This window comes from Neoarius graeffei, chromosome 11 (genome assembly GCF_027579695.1).
Source record: "Neoarius graeffei isolate fNeoGra1 chromosome 11, fNeoGra1.pri, whole genome shotgun sequence".
In the NCBI taxonomy this organism is placed as follows: Eukaryota; Metazoa; Chordata; class Actinopteri; order Siluriformes; family Ariidae; genus Neoarius; species Neoarius graeffei.
The window spans coordinates 39920177-39938869 of NC_083579.1; the positions used below are offsets into that span (position 1 = coordinate 39920177).

The following is an 18693-nucleotide window of genomic DNA, read 5'->3' on the forward strand; positions in this document are numbered from 1 at the left end:
AAGTTCTATTTTGGTTTCATCTGACCATATGACATTCTCCCAATCCTCTTCTGGATCATCCAAATGCTCTCTAGCATACTTCAGACGGGCCTGGACATGTACTGGCTTAAGCAGGGGGACACGTCTGGCACTGCAGGATTTGAGTCCCTGGCGGCGTAGTGTGTTACTGATGGTAGCCTTTGTTACTTTGGTCCCAGTTCTCTGCAGGTCATTCACTAGGTCCCCCTGTGTGGTTCTGGGATTTTTGCTCACCATTCTTCTGATCATTTTGACCCCACGGGGTGAGATCTTGCGTGGAGCCCCAGATCGAGGGAGATTATCAGTGGTCTTGTATGTCTTCCATTTTCTAATAATTGCTCCCATGGTTGATTTCTTCACACCAAGCTGCTTACCTATTGCAGATTCAGTCTTCCCAGCCTGGTGCAGGTCTACAATTTTGTTTCTGGTGTCCTTTGACAACTCTTTGGTCTTGGCCATAGTGGAGTTTGGAGTGTGACTGTTTGAGGTTGTGGACAGGTGTCTTTTATACTGATAACGAGTTCAAACAGGTGCCATTAATACAGGTAACGAGTGGAGGACAGAGAAGCCTCTTAAAGAAGAAGTTACAGGTCTGTGAGAGCCAGAAATCTTGCTTGTTTGTAGGTGACCAAATACTTATTTTACTGAGGAATTTACCAATTAATTCATTAAAAATCCTACAATGTAATTTCCTGGATTCTTTCCCCCCATTCTGTCTCTCATAGTTGAAGTGTACCTATGATGAAAATTACAGGCCTCTCTCATCTTTTTAAGTGGGAGAACTTGCACAATTGGTGGCTGACTAAATACTTTTTTGCCCCACTGTATAGTCAAGCCCTGAGCCCAGTGCATGCGGATCAGGCTGGTTTAATGAACCTCAAAGGTATAGTCAATCCCCAGGCGCAGTGCACAAGGGGTCGGGCCACTTTAATTAACTTCCAAGGTATAGTCAATCCCCTGGACCATTATTGGTCCCATTAATTATATTGTTTATGCACCTTTTCTCCCAGCTTGTGCTGGCAATAGAAAGGACAATCTTTCCAAGACCAGTCTATTTCACACAGAATTAAATGAGATCATTTCAAAAGCATCTGAATGTGTTTTTGGGAAGGCGCAACTATGTTAATTTGGAATTACATTTCATTCATACACATTGTAAATAAATATTTTGTCCTATCTTGACTCACCGTTTACATTTTCATTCAGACTATAAGGGGGTAATTATTTCTCATCTCAAACAAAAATTGCTGAAGTGTCAGAGATCAACGAGTGATCTGCATGTTAGCAACCTTTATGCAGTTGAGCCATTAGAGCAGGGTGTGATCAGAACACAGAGAAAGGGTATCCCAGCATTTAGTATCTAGAGAGTGAGGACCACCCACTTGATGGCCAGACACTCCTTCTCTACTGTGCTTACTTTCTCTCTCACACCAAGAGCTTGCGGCCAATGTACAGCACTTGGCACTCTTCCCCCTCCACCACCTGGGACAAAATGACCTTCTGCCCTCTGTCCAATGCATCAGTCTACAGCGGTGGTTCTCAACCAGTGGGGCCCGCCCCCCTGGGGGGGGGCGAGTAGGCTAGGATGAGGGGAAAAAAAATCAGGAAAAAAATCACGAAAATTCCCATGTCGAAAATGCAAGTGGTTGGACTACTATAACACAGAAACAAATCAACCAAACCAAAGAGTCTTCAAATAAAATTGGTATTGCCTGCAAAATTGTTAAACATTTGCATTAAAGAATGTGCATAAGTCCTGTCTGATTAGTCCCCGATACTTGTCTCTTAATATAGCCACACATCCAAATTATAATTAACAAAAATGGAGAGATTTCTAGTGAGGACCAACAAGGCAACTGACGCACCACCAGCTGCAAAAAAGCTTCGAAGGTACGATGAAGCATACCTGCAGTTTGGATTTACAGTCACGGCTGATCTGAGACCTCAGTGTGTCGTGTGTGCCGAGGTGCTAGCAAACGACAGCATGAAGCCCTGCAAACTTAAAAGGCACCTCGAAACAAAACATGCTGCTATTAAAGATAAACCAGCAGAATATTTTAAAAGAAAGCTTGATGGCCTCCATCAGCAACAGGCAGCCATTTCAGTGCACAGCACTGTGTCTAAACAGTGTTTGGAGGCATCGTATGTAGTGGCCAAAAGAATAGCTAAACTGGGTAAACCGCATACAATTGCCAAGACTCTCATTTTGCCGGCCGCACAAGACGTGCAGAATAATGATAGGAGATGGTGCAGCAGCCAAACTCGGTGCAGTACCACTGTCCAATGACACAGTCGCTAGGAGGATTTCAGACATGTCTAATGACATCAGAGAGCAACTCATAGAGTTCATAAAACAGAGTCCTTACTACGCGCTGCAGCTGGACGAATCCACCGATATTGCTGGGCAGGCACAGCTTCTCGCCTACGTATGTCAGGTATCTGTGTGACAAGGCGATTGAGGAGGATGTCCTGTTTTGCCGGCCTCTTCAGTCGCACACTACAGGAGAAGCCATCTTCAATGTCCTTGATATTTTTATCCGTGAAAATGGTTTGGCTTGGGACCGATGTGTTGGCCTATGCACGGATGGCGCACGGGCAATGATGGGCCGCGAGCGTGGCCTAGTTGCTCGTGTTCAGCAAGTAGCTCCACTTGTGAAATGGACACATTGTATGGTCCATCGCGAAGCATTAGCTGCTAAAAAAATGCCAGTTCTCTTTGACTCCATGCTGAACCAGTCCGTGAAAATGACAAATCTAATCAAATCACGGCCGCTAAACTCTCGCTTGTTTGGGGTCCTCTGCCAGGAGATGGGGTCAGGGCACGAACAGCTGCTTCTGCACACTGAAGTTCGCTGGTTCTCCAGGGGGCGGGTGTTGCAGCACTTGTATGAGCTGCAAGAGGAGGTGAAGTGTTTTTTGACAGAAATCAAATCAGATCTGGCGAAGCATCTGGATGACACTATGTGGCTTGCGTCTCTGTTCTATTTGGTCGATATATTTGACCATTTGAATGGCCTCAACCTGTCTCTGCAAGGCCGCGAAACTCATATTTTGCTCCTCGCAGACAGAGTGGACGCCTTCACACAAAAAATTGACCTCTGGCATGGCCACATCAGTCGAGGGAACTGCGACATGTTCCCAAGCCTTGCAGACTTTATCACTGATGCAGGCACGTCACATGATTTCTCCTCTCTATTTCAATCAGCGTCTGAGCACCTGTCTGCAATGAGAAAAGAATTTGTGATGTACTTTAAAGAGGATTATCGCTCTTTTGCATGGGTTCAAGATCCATTTGTGTGCACAGCAAACAAGCTGTCAATTGATATGCAGGAACAGCTTATTGAGCTGAAGAGTGATAGTAGGCTGAAGGAACTTTTTACCTCCTGCCCTCTTTCGTCATTCTGGGCAGCATTGATGCAGGAATACCCTCAACTCTGTGACATTGCCTTGAAGATTCTCCTCCCTTTCGCATCCACATATTTGTGTGAGGCAGGATTCTCAAAAATGACTGCACTCAAAATGAAATACCGCAATCATGCACAAATCGAGGATGATTTGAGGCCATGTTTATCAGACATTGCACTAAGAATTGAGGATCTTTGTAAGGCAAAGCAGGCTCAGGTCTCACATTAACATCGCCTACGTGTAAGCTTCTGTAAAACATGCAGATGATATGCCTATTATTAGGCCTAGTAATAATAACAGTAATAAAGCATAAATTCATATCAGAGGTCTAGTGCCAATTCCCAGTTATAGCAATAGCCTAGTAATGATAATAGGCCTACTGATAATAATAATAATAATAATAATAATAATAATAATAATAATAATAATAATGGCGGCACGGTGGTGTAGTGGTTAGCGCTGTCACCTCACAGCAAGAAGGTCTGGGTTCGAGCCCCATGGCCGGCGAGGGCCTTTCTGTGCGGAGTTTGCATGTTCTCCCCGTGTCTACGTGGGTTTCCTCCGGGTGCTCCGGTTTCCCCCACAGTCCAAAGACATGCAGGTTAGGTTAACTGGTGACTCTAAATTGACTGTAGGTGTGAATGTGAGTGTGAATGGGTGTCTGTGTCTATGTGTCAGCCCTGTGATGACCTGGCGACTTGTCCAGGGTGTACCCCGCCTTTCGCCCGTAGTCAGCTGGGATAGGCTCCAGCTTGCCTGCGACCCTGTAGAAGGATAAAGCGGCTAGAGATAATGAGATGAGATGAGATAATAATAATAATAATAATAATAATAACAGCAAAACATGTAACCTCATAATTATATAGCTATAGCCTAGTAATGAGAATAGGCCTACCACTACTCATAATAACAATAGTAATAATAATAATGCCTGCAAGCTCACATTAGAAGTCTGATGCTACTTCCAGTTATAACAATAGCATAGTAATGATGATAGGCCTACATACCGCTACTGATAATAATAATAATAATAATAATAATAATAATAATAATAATAACAGTGTGGGCCTAAAAATAATAGTCTATCTATCTATCTATGCAAGGTGGTGTAGTGGGGGGGCGGTAAGGGGGGGGTGGCGCCGGGAAGAGGGGGGGCCCCAACTGCAATGAACCAGCTTTGGTGGGGGGGCCCAGCTTGAAAAAGTTTGAGAACCCCTGGTCTACAGCATAAAAAGGGGTAGAAAAATCAGGTGACTGCAACAGCACACCCCACACAAAGCTGCGTTTGCATGGTTGAAAGCCTATTTGCACAGCTCTGGCCATTGGACTTGTTCTTTGGGATGCCATGGCCTACTTGTTAAAGAAGTAGCTTTGGGACCAGGTAGTTGCTGGTTCAATTCCCTAGACCAGCAGGACTGCCTGAAGTGCCCTTGAGCAAGGTACCTAGGCTACGTACTCTGGATATTTTGTACATTGCTCCTACTCAATGCCTGTAATGTAATTACATTACATCCTAGCACACAAGGGATTTATCCATTTTCTCACTATTGAACTTTAGCACATCACATTTTTGTTGTGTGCATAAACAGGCTTAATACAAAAGAATATAAAGTGATAGTTTTGTGTGACCTGTACAGTAATCTGTGAGGGAGATAGGCAGGATCCAAGTCTGTAAACTCAGTTCGTTTTTTATTACAGGAAATTCTGTAATAATAGTGAGAAGTGGAATGAAGGGTTTAGAGCACAAGGTCTTTCCTTTTTTTCTGACCTACCATTGCCTTTCTTCTGTAAGATCTGCAGGCATGGAATGAGAAATTGCACAGTAGCAATAAAGAGTAATTGGATCTCAAGATAGAAATCTTGTTACAAGATGCAAGCAAAGCCCTGAAGGGAAGCCCTGGCTGCTGTTGCTGCAACTCCATTTTTGTTTTCTTTTGTTTTTTCACAACTTTCCTCCACAACTTGCTCTTTTTTTATTTGACCTGGATGATATACACAATATCCTTTTAACCACCATAAGAGGCAATGTAAACTGTGCTCCTCAGCTAAACTTGCTGAGAAAGGTTTTGTTGCCAAGATCAGCAGCTGTTACAACAACAGTTTGCCAGCAGTGTTTATTTACAGCTTGCCTAATTGTTTCATGGTAACATTATAAGCCAAGCTTATATTCACAATTACACTAATGAGTGTTGGAATAACCCTATGGTGTGCAAAAAAAAAAAAAAAACTCCTGCATTCATTTAAATTACTTTTTTTTTCTAAATTGATGTTTTATTTGAAAAATTGTCTGTTAGTTCATTAAAATAATGGTGGTTTGCTTACATCAGACACCATTAGTACATTAATTAAAGCAAATTAGAGTGTAAGATTTATAGCCTTCTTGGAAGGGGTTTAAAGAAGCTGCAATCAGTCATTTTGTGATTACACAGCTATTATAGCTTGTTTACTGACAAGCTGTTTCTTCACTCAGAGTCCTTGGAGGAATACATGATGGAATACATTATCTGTGTTGGGTTTTAATTAAATATGGCTACTGTCGTGGTATAACAGATATTAACCAAAATTTATTTAAACCCAAGGTGGGGTCGTTTGAGTTGGATGAAATATTTTTTTTCCTGCCTTATATTGGACTTTAGCTTGGCTTTCACTTAATGAAATGAGCCAAGAAGTAGCTTAGTCAAACACTTGGTCAAAAAGTCAGTGTGTTGCTTCACACATCTTATTATAATCTAAAATATTTATTTTGCCTGCTGTGTATCATTTGTGATTCTATAATTCCTATTTACCAAGAATACGTTCTCTCTTTGTTGGTTTGTGTGGTTGTTTAATTCATATGCCCAATATTCATACTTTATGTCCAAATGTAGTAATATTATCCACGAGTTTCAAATGAAAGAGTTGTATCAGTGATCACCCCAAGGTCTTTTACTGCTGCACATGAAAAATCCAAAGCCAAACAAAACCCAAAAAATAAACTCCTTTATACTGACAGATAATATCCATACAAGACATGCTTGAGTGTTCACTTGTTCATATTTGTACTTGTAGACTGTGTACAGATTTTATTTTCAAAGAAAAACAATGTCCCTGGGCGCTGACATCTCACTCCAAGGTTCAAATATCATGCTCAGAGTACAAATTGTGACATCACCTACACGCTACATGACTTACTGAGGTGGATCTCATGGACACATTGCTTCTAAATTGCTGTAAACATCCCTCAAGATGCTCAAGTGTCAAGCATTTGGATGTAAAATAAGCCCGACCATTGATCATTTTATGTGACATGCTTTTGTTTGTTTTTATTCAGTCTGAAAAAGTTATCTTTTTAGACAGCAAGAATTACGTTGCTATAGTAATGGGATTGTTTACTAGTATCTGTGTCAGTACTGCGCATGCGTTATCTCACCGAGTGAAACTTAAACTTCATAAAAGTGAAGTCTGTTGATTCGCGTGTTTTGTTGCCAGTAAAAATCACATGCTTACAGAAAATTTCTGATATTTCTGGTGTGTGTGTGTGTGTGTGTGTGTGTGTGTGTGTGTGTGTGTGTGTGTGTGTGTGTGTGTGTGTGTGTGTGTGTAAGATCTCAACCTCATCCTTCTTGCAGAATCTTGGCTTAAGAAAGTTGGCTTAAGTAGGTTTAAGAAATAAAATACAATTATGTCTGTGGAATCAGGTTGGAATTTGTTTTACATATAAAAACAGAGCTCCAAAGCTCTTTCTTTTTTACTCCACTTATAAACAAGTTGTGTCCATAGCCAATGCTATCATCTACATCAAGTTACTAGAAATTACTGGGTACAATACTGATCCAAGGGTATCAGAGTAATATAGAAGTGTAAAAAAGTAACCTTAAGGAAAATCTTTTCTTCCTCAGACAGGACAACAGAGATGGTGGGAGCAGGAGATCCCCATGGAAGGTACCATTCAAAAAGGTGAGCTCATTACCTACAACCTGACTGAGCTTGTTAAACCTGAGGCCTACCAGGTGCGCCTCACCCCTATCACCCGCTTTGGAGAAGGAGATTCCACTGAGAGGATCATTCGCTATAGTGGTGAGTACAGAATACTCATACAAATAAGCATAAATAACAACTTGGAGTTCTTTGTTGATTTACACATGACAGAATTGTATTTTTTTTTCATACTTAAAAAGTTAAAAAAGCTAAAACTCAAGAAGTTCAACAGCAACACTTTCTTTGATCAGTTAACATTCTCATCTCATTCTACTCAACTCAGTGCCTCGGGGAAACATTTTATAGGCATTTGTATCCCAAAAAAGAAACTTACTTTAAAAGTTTGTTTTATTTGTTTACTAATTCAAGCCTTGGTCAGACTGGAACAGGTCCAAATGTTGGTGGTAAATCAACATACAATATGGACCCGTTGCTTCAGACTGTAGAGCTAAAAACTTTGGATGATTCACAGGCAGCTACAAGTCCTGTTTCCCCACATGGCAAAAAACAAACAAACATCACTTTAATCACCTTGGTATGAAGCACAACCACTTGGCATTATGCTTTGCTTACTGCCCAATAAATAAAGCTACAAAACAAAGTAGGACACGACAGTCTTAGTTGATCCCAGCACAAAGACATTTGAAGTTTCTGGCACAACATGCATAATGTGAATGTAATAGATCAATTCAGGATGAACAACATGAAACCAATGGGACAAATCATGAAGTAGCTATTTGTTCCACAACAAGTTTGTTCTGTCATTTGTTCTGTCACTTGGGCTGCACACACAGTTTTTCCTCACACCAATAAAATTGCTATAAATGAAAAATAAATCAGATAAGCTTTGTCATATTATTGTAAGGAATAACAGTTCCGCAAAAGGCCATGGTCACTCAATTCCGATTCTTTAAAAAAGATTTTTGTATTGCGCTTTTAACAACATCCATTCATCCATCTATACCACTTATCCATTGAGGGTCAAGGGGGAGCTGGAGCTAATCCCAGCTAACTTTGGGTGAGAAGCAGGATACACCCTGGATAGGTTGCCAGTCCTGTATTGCATGGCTAATACAGAAAGACAAACAGACATATGCTCTCACATTCACGCCTTTTGGCAATTTAGTGGCCAGTTGACCTAATCTACATGGCTGCGTTCTAATAATCCATCCTGTATCCTTTCCTAATGACTTTTCCTTAACCTAGATGTAAAACGTCATGAGGTCAAGGAAAGATATGAAAGGGGATTCATAAGGATGTAGGAAAAGACTACTGCGGTGCTAAGAGGATCTGACTGCACTTTCACTAGGCTACACAATTATGTGACAGCACATGCTATTGATGTGTGTCTGCTGTGTGAAACTCCAGTGTTCTGAAGATGCACTACAAAAAGTGTATCTTTGTCCCATGCATTCTTACCGTGTTGTTTCATGCAGGCCATATAAATGTGGACAACACAGTGAAAAATATTACTTGAGTAACAAAGTTGGAATTGAAATAAAAAAGGAATAAAAGCTACTAGTCATAAAACTGAAACAAAATGATTGTCATATTGAGCACGGTTGCTCACACACACCATCCTCTCCATTCATATTTATTGACATGAATACCAATTATTGTATGATTTATTTAATATTTAATTATTTATATAATTATTTGTTTGCATGAATGGTGTGTTGCTTTAAATGTGGGTGCCACAAGGAATTGTGGGATAGCATTATCTCCTTTCCTTTTGTAAAGATTGGTCTAGTGTGCCCTGTGCTAGAGGAGATAGGAAAGGAAGCACTGAAGCACCTTTCATTAGCATTTATAGAATTCAAACAGTTCTTATTATGGCTATCATAGCTGCTACTTCAGTACTTCCAGGTCATTTCACTCACTCAGGTACATTCTGAAGCAAAAAAGACTATAGGAACGCAGCCCGTGTCTTTGGACTATGGAAGGGTACCAGAGCACCCAGCAGAAACCTATGCAGGAATGTGGAGAAAATGTAAACTCCACACAGAATGGCCTCGGTCAACCAGCATGTTCAAACCCAGAACCTGCTTGCTATGAGGTGACAGTGCTAGCCACTGCACCACCAATCCACCTAAGCCCAACATATTTGAGTACAAGCCTGGTTGGTAGTAAGCTGAACGTCATGAATAACAGTTCATAACCAGCAAATGTTTTTATTTTTAGATGACTTATGTCTATGCCAGAATCACCGTCAAACTCGCAGCCTACAGACATGGCCCCCATGAATTCCAGTTCTCAACATACGTTATCACCAACAGACATGGCAGTCTTGGCCTCCAACTTTCAACATGCACATTCACAATCACCCATCTACTGATCACACGCATGTGGGGTCAATCACCACTTATCACGATATAAACACTCAAAACCTTGAGTCAGTGCAAAGTATTGTTCAGTGAGTTTGCTCCTTACATACAAAGGCCCAATCCCAGTTATCCCCTTTAGCCCTACCACTTGGCCTTACCCCTCCATTTTGAGTGTTCCTTTGTACTGTAGGGTGTCCCTTTTTTGTGGCTTGAGGGGGGAATGGTCCTCTAACCATCCAGATGGCCATCTAAATAGAGCGGTTTCAGATGCAGACTCCAAACAGAGTGGTAGAAGAAAATTCCCAGAATGCTTTGCAAACTCACACAGTGTAATATGGAACATGGCTACCAAAGCCCATAAATATAGCATATCTTGGCAAACAATCATGCAAAAGTTTTAAAATCCACAGGAATTTTTAGGGCAGTATGGTGGTGCAGTGGTTAGTACTGTTGTCTCGCAGCAAGAAGGATCTGGGTTCAAACCTTGAGCTGACTGAGGCCTTTCTGTACAGAGTTTGCATGCTCTCTCCAGGTGCTTCAGTTTCCTCCCACAGTCCAAAGCCCTGTGTATTGGGTTAACTGGCTACTCTAAATTGCCCATAGGTGTGAATGATTGTTCATCTCTGTGTTAGCTCTGAAATAGATTGGCAACCTGCCCAGGGTGTATGTCACCTCTCACCAGAAGTCAGCTGGGATTGGCGCCAGCTTCCCCCGTAACCCCGATGGATAAGCGATATAGATAATAAATGGATATAGTACATTGGCTACTCTGTTTGCAAGTTTCAAGGACTTGGACTTGATGCAAGCAGCCACATGGAACCAGTGGGGTTAAAGGTATTTTTGCAAGGAGTTATTGCATTTTCTGCAGGTTCATAATGATGTTACTGAAATTATACAGAGCAAACCTCCAAGATCAGGAGTGCTACAATGTGGAAGGCATACAGGTGTCTTGCAAAAGTATGCACCTCCCTTGGTGTTTGTCTTGTTTTGCCACATTACAAGATGGAATTAAATAGATTTTTTTGGGGGGGAGGATTTAGCACCATTTGATTTACCCAACATACCTACCACTTTAAAGGTGCAAATTGTTTTTTTATTGTGACACAAACAATAATTAAGATGAAAAAATAGAAATCTGGAGTGTGCATAGGTATTCACCCCCTTTTGTATGAAACCCCTAAATAAGAGCTGGTCCATTCAGTTACCTTCAGAAGTCACATAATTTGTTGGTTAAGATCCACCTGTGTGCAATCAGTGTCACATGATCTGTCACATGATGTCTGTATAAAATCAACTTGTTCTGGAAGGACCCTGATTCTGCAACACTACTAAGCAAGCAATATGAAAACCAAGGAGCACTCCAAACATGTCAGAGATTAAGTTGTGGAGAAGTATAAATCAGGGTTGGGTTATAAAACATATCCCAAACTTTGAATATGCCAGGGAGCACCATTAAATCCAGTATAGCAAAATGGAAAGAATATGGCACCACTACAAACCTGACAAGAGAAGGCCGTCCGCCAAAACTCCCAGACCAGGCAAGGAGGGCATTAATCAGAGATGCAACAAAGACACCAAAGAGAACACTGAAGGAGTTGCAAAGATCCACAGCGGAGATGGGAGTATCTGTCCATAGGACCAATTTAGGCCATGCACTCCACAGAGCAGGGCTTTATGGAAGAGTGGCCAGAAAAAAGCCATTGCTTAAAGAAAAAGTAAGAAAACACATTTGGAATTTGCCCAACAGCATGTGACAGACTCCACAAGCACATGAAAAATTTTCTGATTAGATGATCATGGGAAATGCCATGTGTGGTGCAAACCCAACACTTCCCATCACCCTGAGAACACCATTCCTACAGTGAAGCATGGTGGTGGCAGCATCATGCTGTGGGGATGTTTTTTAGCTGCAGGGACAGGAAAGCTGGTCAGGACTGAAGGAAAGATGGATGGCACTAAATACAGGGCAGTTATGGAGGAAAACCTGTTTGAGTCAGCCAGAGGTTTGAGACTGGGACAAAGGTTCACGTTCCAGCAGGACAATGACCCTAAACATACTGCTAAAGCTACACTGGAGTGGTTTAAAGGGAAACATTTAAATGTCTTGGAATGGCCTAATCAAAGCCCAGACCTCAATCCAATTGAGAATCTGTGACATAACTTGAAGACTGCTGTACACCAACACAACCCATCTAACTTGAAGGAGTTGGAGCAGTTTTGCCTTGAGGAATGGGTAAAAATCCCAGTGGCTAGATGTGCTAAGCTAATAGAGACACACCCCAAGAGACTTGCAGCTGTAATTGCAGCAAAAGGTGGCCCTACAAAGTATTGACTTTGGAGGGTGAATACCTATGCACACTCCAGATTTCTGTTTTTTCATCTTAATTATTGTTTGTCACAATAAAACAATTTTCACCTTTAAAGTTCTAGGCATGTTGTGTAAATCAAATGGTGCTAACCCCTCCAAAATCCATTTTAATTCCAGCTTGTAATGTGACAAAACAGGACAAACACCAAGGAGGATGAATACTTTTGCAAGACACTGTATTTTCACAAAGTTGTGTTTTCTGTGAAATTGTCTTCTGTCAAGCACTTCAGACCAATTATATTAATTTAAGTGCCATTTTCACATCATGGGAGCCTGATCACAACATGAAATTGAAAAATAAAATTAAAGGTAGACTGCCTTTCAGATTTTTCAAGTGTTGGTCAAAAAAAGAATTTTCCCTGACACCCAATTATTTTTGTTTAGTGGACCGAAAGCTACTGAATTCCAATCACAGACTTCCAATTTTATTTGTTTGTTTTTTTTTAAATAGAACAATTAATGAATTTAGGGCCATGTGGCTCTAAATTATCTGCTATTTTTTCCTGCTTCACCATGCACCACTACATCATGCATTATGTGATGGGCTTTCCCCGTTCGTGCAAGGCATTGTGGGATACAAATTTGAAACAGGAAAGAAAAATGGAGGATGTGAGTGTGTGAATGAAGCATGAAAGACTGACTACAGTAACGGAAAGCGAGAAGAAAAGACGTTATGTTGCGAAGGAAAGGAAACGCAGGACCAGACTAATAAATATCGGCGGTCAGCGAGCACCTCTGTCAGTGCATTTACATGCACATAGAGAAAAGCGAATTTCTGCCGTTGCTCAACTGAAATCAAAGTTCTAAATGGCATGGAAACACCTTAGCTAGGCTGAAATTGAACCGAACTTGATTCCTCGCAATCGAGCTACACGACCTAGATTATGCGATTTTTGCCGAGCTACTTAGTGCATGTATACCCTATCGAGATACGTAGTCGAGCTGCTTACTTCAGCACTTCCCCTTCCGGAAGTGACGAGTGACGAGACCACAAGCGGGAAACACAACAGCCTCGGTCGAAAAACAAAAAACAGCCTCGGTCGGCATGACACGTCACCTTAGCTGCCACTTTATTAGGAACACTTGTGTCTGGGCATGTACGCACCCATTTCCAATTAGTTGGTAAGTTATTAGCATGTTAGCAGGCTAACAGTTAATATGTTCACATTACAGATCAACTTCAACTTAGTGGCCATTTTATTAGGAACACTTCTGTTCGTACATACAAACTACAAACACTTCTTGTGAACACGGAACTGATAACTTTGTTTATACTCTTGACAGTGTTGCCAGATTGGGCGGTTTTAAGTGCATTTTGGCGGGTTTTGAACATATTTTGGGCTGGAAAACGTCAGCAGTATCTGGCAATACTGCTCTTGAATAGCTCTTCTTCATGACGACAACCGGAAGTGTACCAACACAATGGGGCGTGTAGCGCCACCTGTGGCTCGGGTGCACAATGTACCTCACACAATAGCTCGATTTCCTTATGTGCATGTAGGATTGGATTTCTCTGGCACCCCTGCTGGGACCCTTTGCTCGATTACCGACAGCAGCTCGATTTGGATGTGCATGTAAACAGGGCCGTTGACAGCTTTGGCTGGGCCCGGGACAAAATAATCTGAGTGGGCCCCCCCCCCAAATAATCTGAGTGCCCCCCCCCCCCACACACACACACACACATACGCGCGCACGCACATCGCCACACAGCAACCACCCACACCCAACCCCTCTTTTCAGTCTCCATTCATTCCAACCCTTAAATAACAGGTATTCCAAACCCATTATAACAGTCAACCATTTTATTTCAACATTTCAACATATTTACAGTTTGAACATTTCCTTAGTCTGCAACTATTCAGGTGCGAAATGCAATGCGCCGGACTTTTGCTGTGGCAAAGTCGTCAATAAGGTCATTGAAGTCCAGCTTCTTTGCAAGTTCGCGCTCTATAGAGAGCATAGCCAGCCCATTGAGCCTCTCCTGTGACATGTTTGAGTGCAGGTAGTTGATAAACCAAAATGATTGTTTATGGGATGGAACTGGGCCTCAATGAGAACGGAATTATGGCTTTCCCAAAATCTGAACATAGAAGCATCACCACTAGTGATGTGTACAGTGAGTTTTTCAGTGTATTTTTTTTTGTCTTGTTTTTCTTAAACGTCCTTTCCGTACTCGATTTAGAATGTTACAAAAAAAATTGACACCCTCCCAACCACGTAACATTAGCCTATCTGACCTGGGGGCTGACACGTTTATTACGGATAAACCAAAAGGATTACAACGTTCCCTGGATATAGAACTGGACCGAGAAGATTTCAAAATCTTAACGTGTAAGCAACAACAATAAAACAGAGGTTGTTTTATTCATTTAGGGCTTATTAGGCTACTTTCATTAATTGCGCTTTTCATACAGGCCTATCATTTTTCACTTGAGCAAGGGAATTGTTTGAAGAGTATCCAGTCTAAGCGAAAGTTTAATGTTTTGCAACAGACTAACCTCAAAACACCCCATTTATAGCCCATTCGTTACATTAAACTCTATCTAGCTGGCAATTTCACATGCCGTCGTATCTACACGGGATGATTTCCAACAAAATAAGGTTTAATTAACAAGAGGCAGCGTTCCACGGGCTTTCAGCTAACCGGAGTCCAGCTCAGCGCAGCTCAGCAAGCGTGCCTAAAACATTTGGATATGATTGCGGGCCAATGTGCTATTCTTTGCTTCATTGAGATATATGCAACACAGTGTTATTAAACCGATATGTTTATGAAATAATTCAATGCCCTGTGCATTTCAGTGTTCACTCAGTGTACCCTGCTATCCCCTACTTTATAATTATGAATGGCGCGTCGCGCGTGCTGGGGTTACATTACGGGGCTGGAAAAAAGTTATCTGTGTCTTACCTGGCTCAGCTGCCCCACTGCCTTCACCACCTGCTGCATCATCTGAATCTTTTCTAAAATATCTATGCAGTGAGCCCCTGAGGCTCTTGGCTTCTTCATCTCTTTTTCTCTTTTCTTTTCTTTGCTCCTGACTTGTGCATGTTGGTAAATGGGCTCGCACACTTATTGTCGAAGCGTTATGATGGAATAGTACCGTGTTATTTGGCGCCTTAATCAAAGACCAAACCATTTCTGCATTAGGGGTGGTAGGTGGGTTCTTGAATCTATTTTCGAAGACAATAAAGGCAAAAGAACCAGAAATCATTCATTGAATGCAAATATAGCACATTTTTCTCCCCCAAATCAATACATTTTGAAATGAAACAGAATGATTAATGGCATCTTCATGAGGGACCAGTTCTGGGCCCCCCCTCATGCCTGGGCCCGGGACAAAATACCCGGTTGTCCCCCCCTGTCGACGGCCCTGCATGTAAACGTACTGAGTGTGATCAGCTGTTCGTTTAGCGACAGAATGATGTAACAGTCAGTGCACGGTCAAGGTAAACCTGTAGATGGCAGTAATGCTACACTGGATACCAGCTGTCATAAAACCCAAATGAAGAAGAAGGTAAACCTGCGCATGCGCACATGGACTTCCTCTGTTTGACTGTGCAAAGCGAGCGATTTCATGCACATTATTTGCTAGGGAATCCCCTCAAATTACAGTAAATAACTTCCCAGCCACAAAATGGCCTGGGTTTTTTTTTTTTAGATATTGCAGAAATAAACATATCACAATGAACAAATTTCAGAGGGAACTAAATTTCACCAATTTTATGAAATCGAAAGGCCATCTCGCTTTAATTGAAACATCTTAAAAATAATTTAAAATCCTATGGGCGTAGACAGTCAGAGCACTACCTGGCACTTCCCAGATAATGCTGCTGGAAATCAGGTCTGTATAGTATTTCAAGCATGCACAGAACTGATTTGTAGAGCAACCCATGTTCCACCACATTTTCTTTCTGGCTCAAAGGGTTTCACATTCTGATCTTGGTTGGTTAAACTGGGATTTTTTTCCAGTCTTGCAATCTTTTCCACATATGCTCTCAAAAGTGATTTTACACCCTCCATGGCCACGCAATGAAATGTGCAGCTTTCTTCCACACTCATGTAGGCTGATTTTGAATTGAATTGAATTAGAGGTATGAGGCTGATTAGTTCACCTGAGCATTTCACAGCCCATCACTGACCATTAGTCTCCTTCTTCACCCCTTTTCTCTGTCTCACTCATGCAATTGAGCTCTCTTTACGAGTTTTCCCCCATTCCTCCTTTATCCCCACTAATAAAAGGTAAGAGAAAAGGTAATGGTGCCTAAACCTCTTTCTCACTTTCAAATTACATTGCAGAGACAAACAATATTTGCCCAGAAGTCTTCCCTATCTTTTATTGTAAAGTAATAATAAGCAATTGACTGTAGCCCACCCACAGATATGACTTCACATTTTATAATGTCTTTTTCTCTTCTGATTTACAGCTCCTGTAAACCCTCATTGGAGTGAGTATCTTTTGAATTGATGTGCAGTGTGCATAACCTAGTTTAGAGGTACTCTTTAGAGTAGCGGTGTCCAAAGTCCGGGCCAAATGCGACCCCAGACTGATTTTAATTGGTTTTTGGTTTCTCTTATGTTACAGTGCCATCTCACAGTGGCAGTAGTACCTTATACTTAAATTGCAAGATGAAAACTTATATTTAGTCATGGCTGGAGCCAAAAAGCTGAAAGTTAACAGTGAGATCAGTGATTTCAAGAGAGCTGAAAATCAGAGTAGTTTTTCATCAAGAGAAATAGCATATGCATGTGCCTCATATGTCAAGAGATAATGGTAATTAATGAATTTAATATCAAAAGACATTAAGAAACAAAGTGCATGCGTTGCAGTATTCAGGGACTGACGGAATCTATCCTGGCAGAAGCATCTACTCTTTTTTTATCAGAGCAAGAGGGGCACAGGAGAACATTACTAAAGCTAGTTAGTAGCAATACTAAACATGGAAAACGTTTTTTTTTTTTTTTTTCTGAGATTGAATTTATGAAAGCGTGTTGAACTAAAGTGGTCAGTGTCATTTGTTTCAAGATAAATTTATTAAAATCATCTTGTCAGGTGATACCCTACTGCAGTTATTCTGCTAAAATTAAATTCAGTAGTTTTTAATATATATATTGTTGCAAATGTTAGACTTTTTTCATGTTTTGAATATTAAATATGTTGAATAATTTATGAATAATACTTTGGCAAACAGTGACAGGCCATCAGGTATTTTGAATGGTTCAGTCTGACCCCCTTTGAAAAAAATGTAGACACCCCTGCTTTATAGAGACACTTAGTGTTGTAGTTTATGGATCTAGCATGAATAAGGCACTTACATAAGAAATATTACTTTTCCTTGTATATGGCAACCCATGAAGTATGAAATATTTAATCCCTCCATAGGTAAATTCCACTGTGGTTTTGAAGACGAAGCTATATGCATGTTCACCCAAGACAAAACTGAGGAATTTGATTGGACAAGACATAGTGCTGCCACAAGGGACACCAAATACACTCCCAATACTGGACCCAGCAGTGACCGTAGTGGCTCAAAGCAAGGTAACATAATACTAAGATATAGTTGTAACACACCCACAATACTGAGATAACGCTCTCTCTCTCTCTCTCTCTCTCTCTCTCTCTCACACACACACACACACACACACACAACCTACAGTCATGAGCAAAAAGAAGTACACCCTGCTGCATTTCTATGTTTTTATTTACCAGGTACTAAATAACAATTGTGTGGTTAAAAATGAAAAATTATCAGAAAAACTATGAGACAAAAGTGAAAAACTGTCAGAAAAGTATTATTCTCAGAAACTTACAATAACTTAGTTGCATAAGTGTGCACACCCCTAAACAGGGGTAGCCATGAGGTCTGAAGGTTTGAGAAGCAGCCTTTGGCCCAAAGGGTTGCCGGTTCAGTTCCTGCGACTGGCACGAAAAATGTGAGGGGAGTTGAGTGAATGAATAGCACTTTCCCCTCCCTCTGTATCATGGCTGAAGTGCCCTTGGGCAAGGCACCAAAACCCCAAATTGCTCCACGGGTGCTGTAGCATAACTGCCCCCTGCTCTGGGTATGTGTGTGTGCTCATTGCTCGCTTGTGTGTGTGCATGCATGTGTTCAGATGGGTTAAATGCAGAGGAGGAATTTCACTGTGCTTGAGTGTACATGTGACAAATTAAGGCTTCTTCTTCTCAACCAATACTTTGTTGAATCACCTTTTGATTTTATTACAGCACTCATGCTTTTTGGGCAAGAGTCTACCAGTGGGGTACATCCTGACTTAGCAGTATCTCCTGTGCACAGCCCACTTCAGGTCACCCCATAGATTTTTAGTTGGATTCAGCTCTGGGCTCTGGCTAGGCCATTCAAAAACATTGATCTTTTGATTGAGTAATTCCTTTGTTGATTTGGTTGTATGCTTTTGGTCATTATTTTGCTGAAAGGAGAAACTCCTTTTCATCTTCAGCTTACTAGCAGATACCTGAATGTTTTGCACTAAAATTGACTGGTAATTGTAGTTGTTCATAATTCCCTCCACCTTGATAAAAGATCCCGTTCTAGCTGAAGAAAAGCAGCCCTAAAGCATCGCCCAGACATGTGAAGAATATGACAGATGGTTGGTATATGCAGAGA

At 41.3% G+C, this 18693-nt stretch overlaps 1 protein-coding gene across 3 annotated transcripts in view; it reads left to right on the forward strand.

Moving 5' to 3' along the window:
• The window catches only part of mdga2a (MAM domain containing glycosylphosphatidylinositol anchor 2a), a 256090-nt gene that overhangs the window by 217634 nt on the left and 19763 nt on the right, over positions 1-18693 (forward strand). For all 3 annotated transcript variants that reach the window (XM_060933897.1, XM_060933898.1, XM_060933899.1), the window contains exons 11-13: positions 7302-7479; positions 16495-16515; positions 17451-17606. In XM_060933897.1, coding sequence (XP_060789880.1) covers positions 7302-7479; positions 16495-16515; positions 17451-17606 — 355 coding nt within the window. The remainder of the gene's footprint in view (positions 1-7301; positions 7480-16494; positions 16516-17450; positions 17607-18693) is intronic.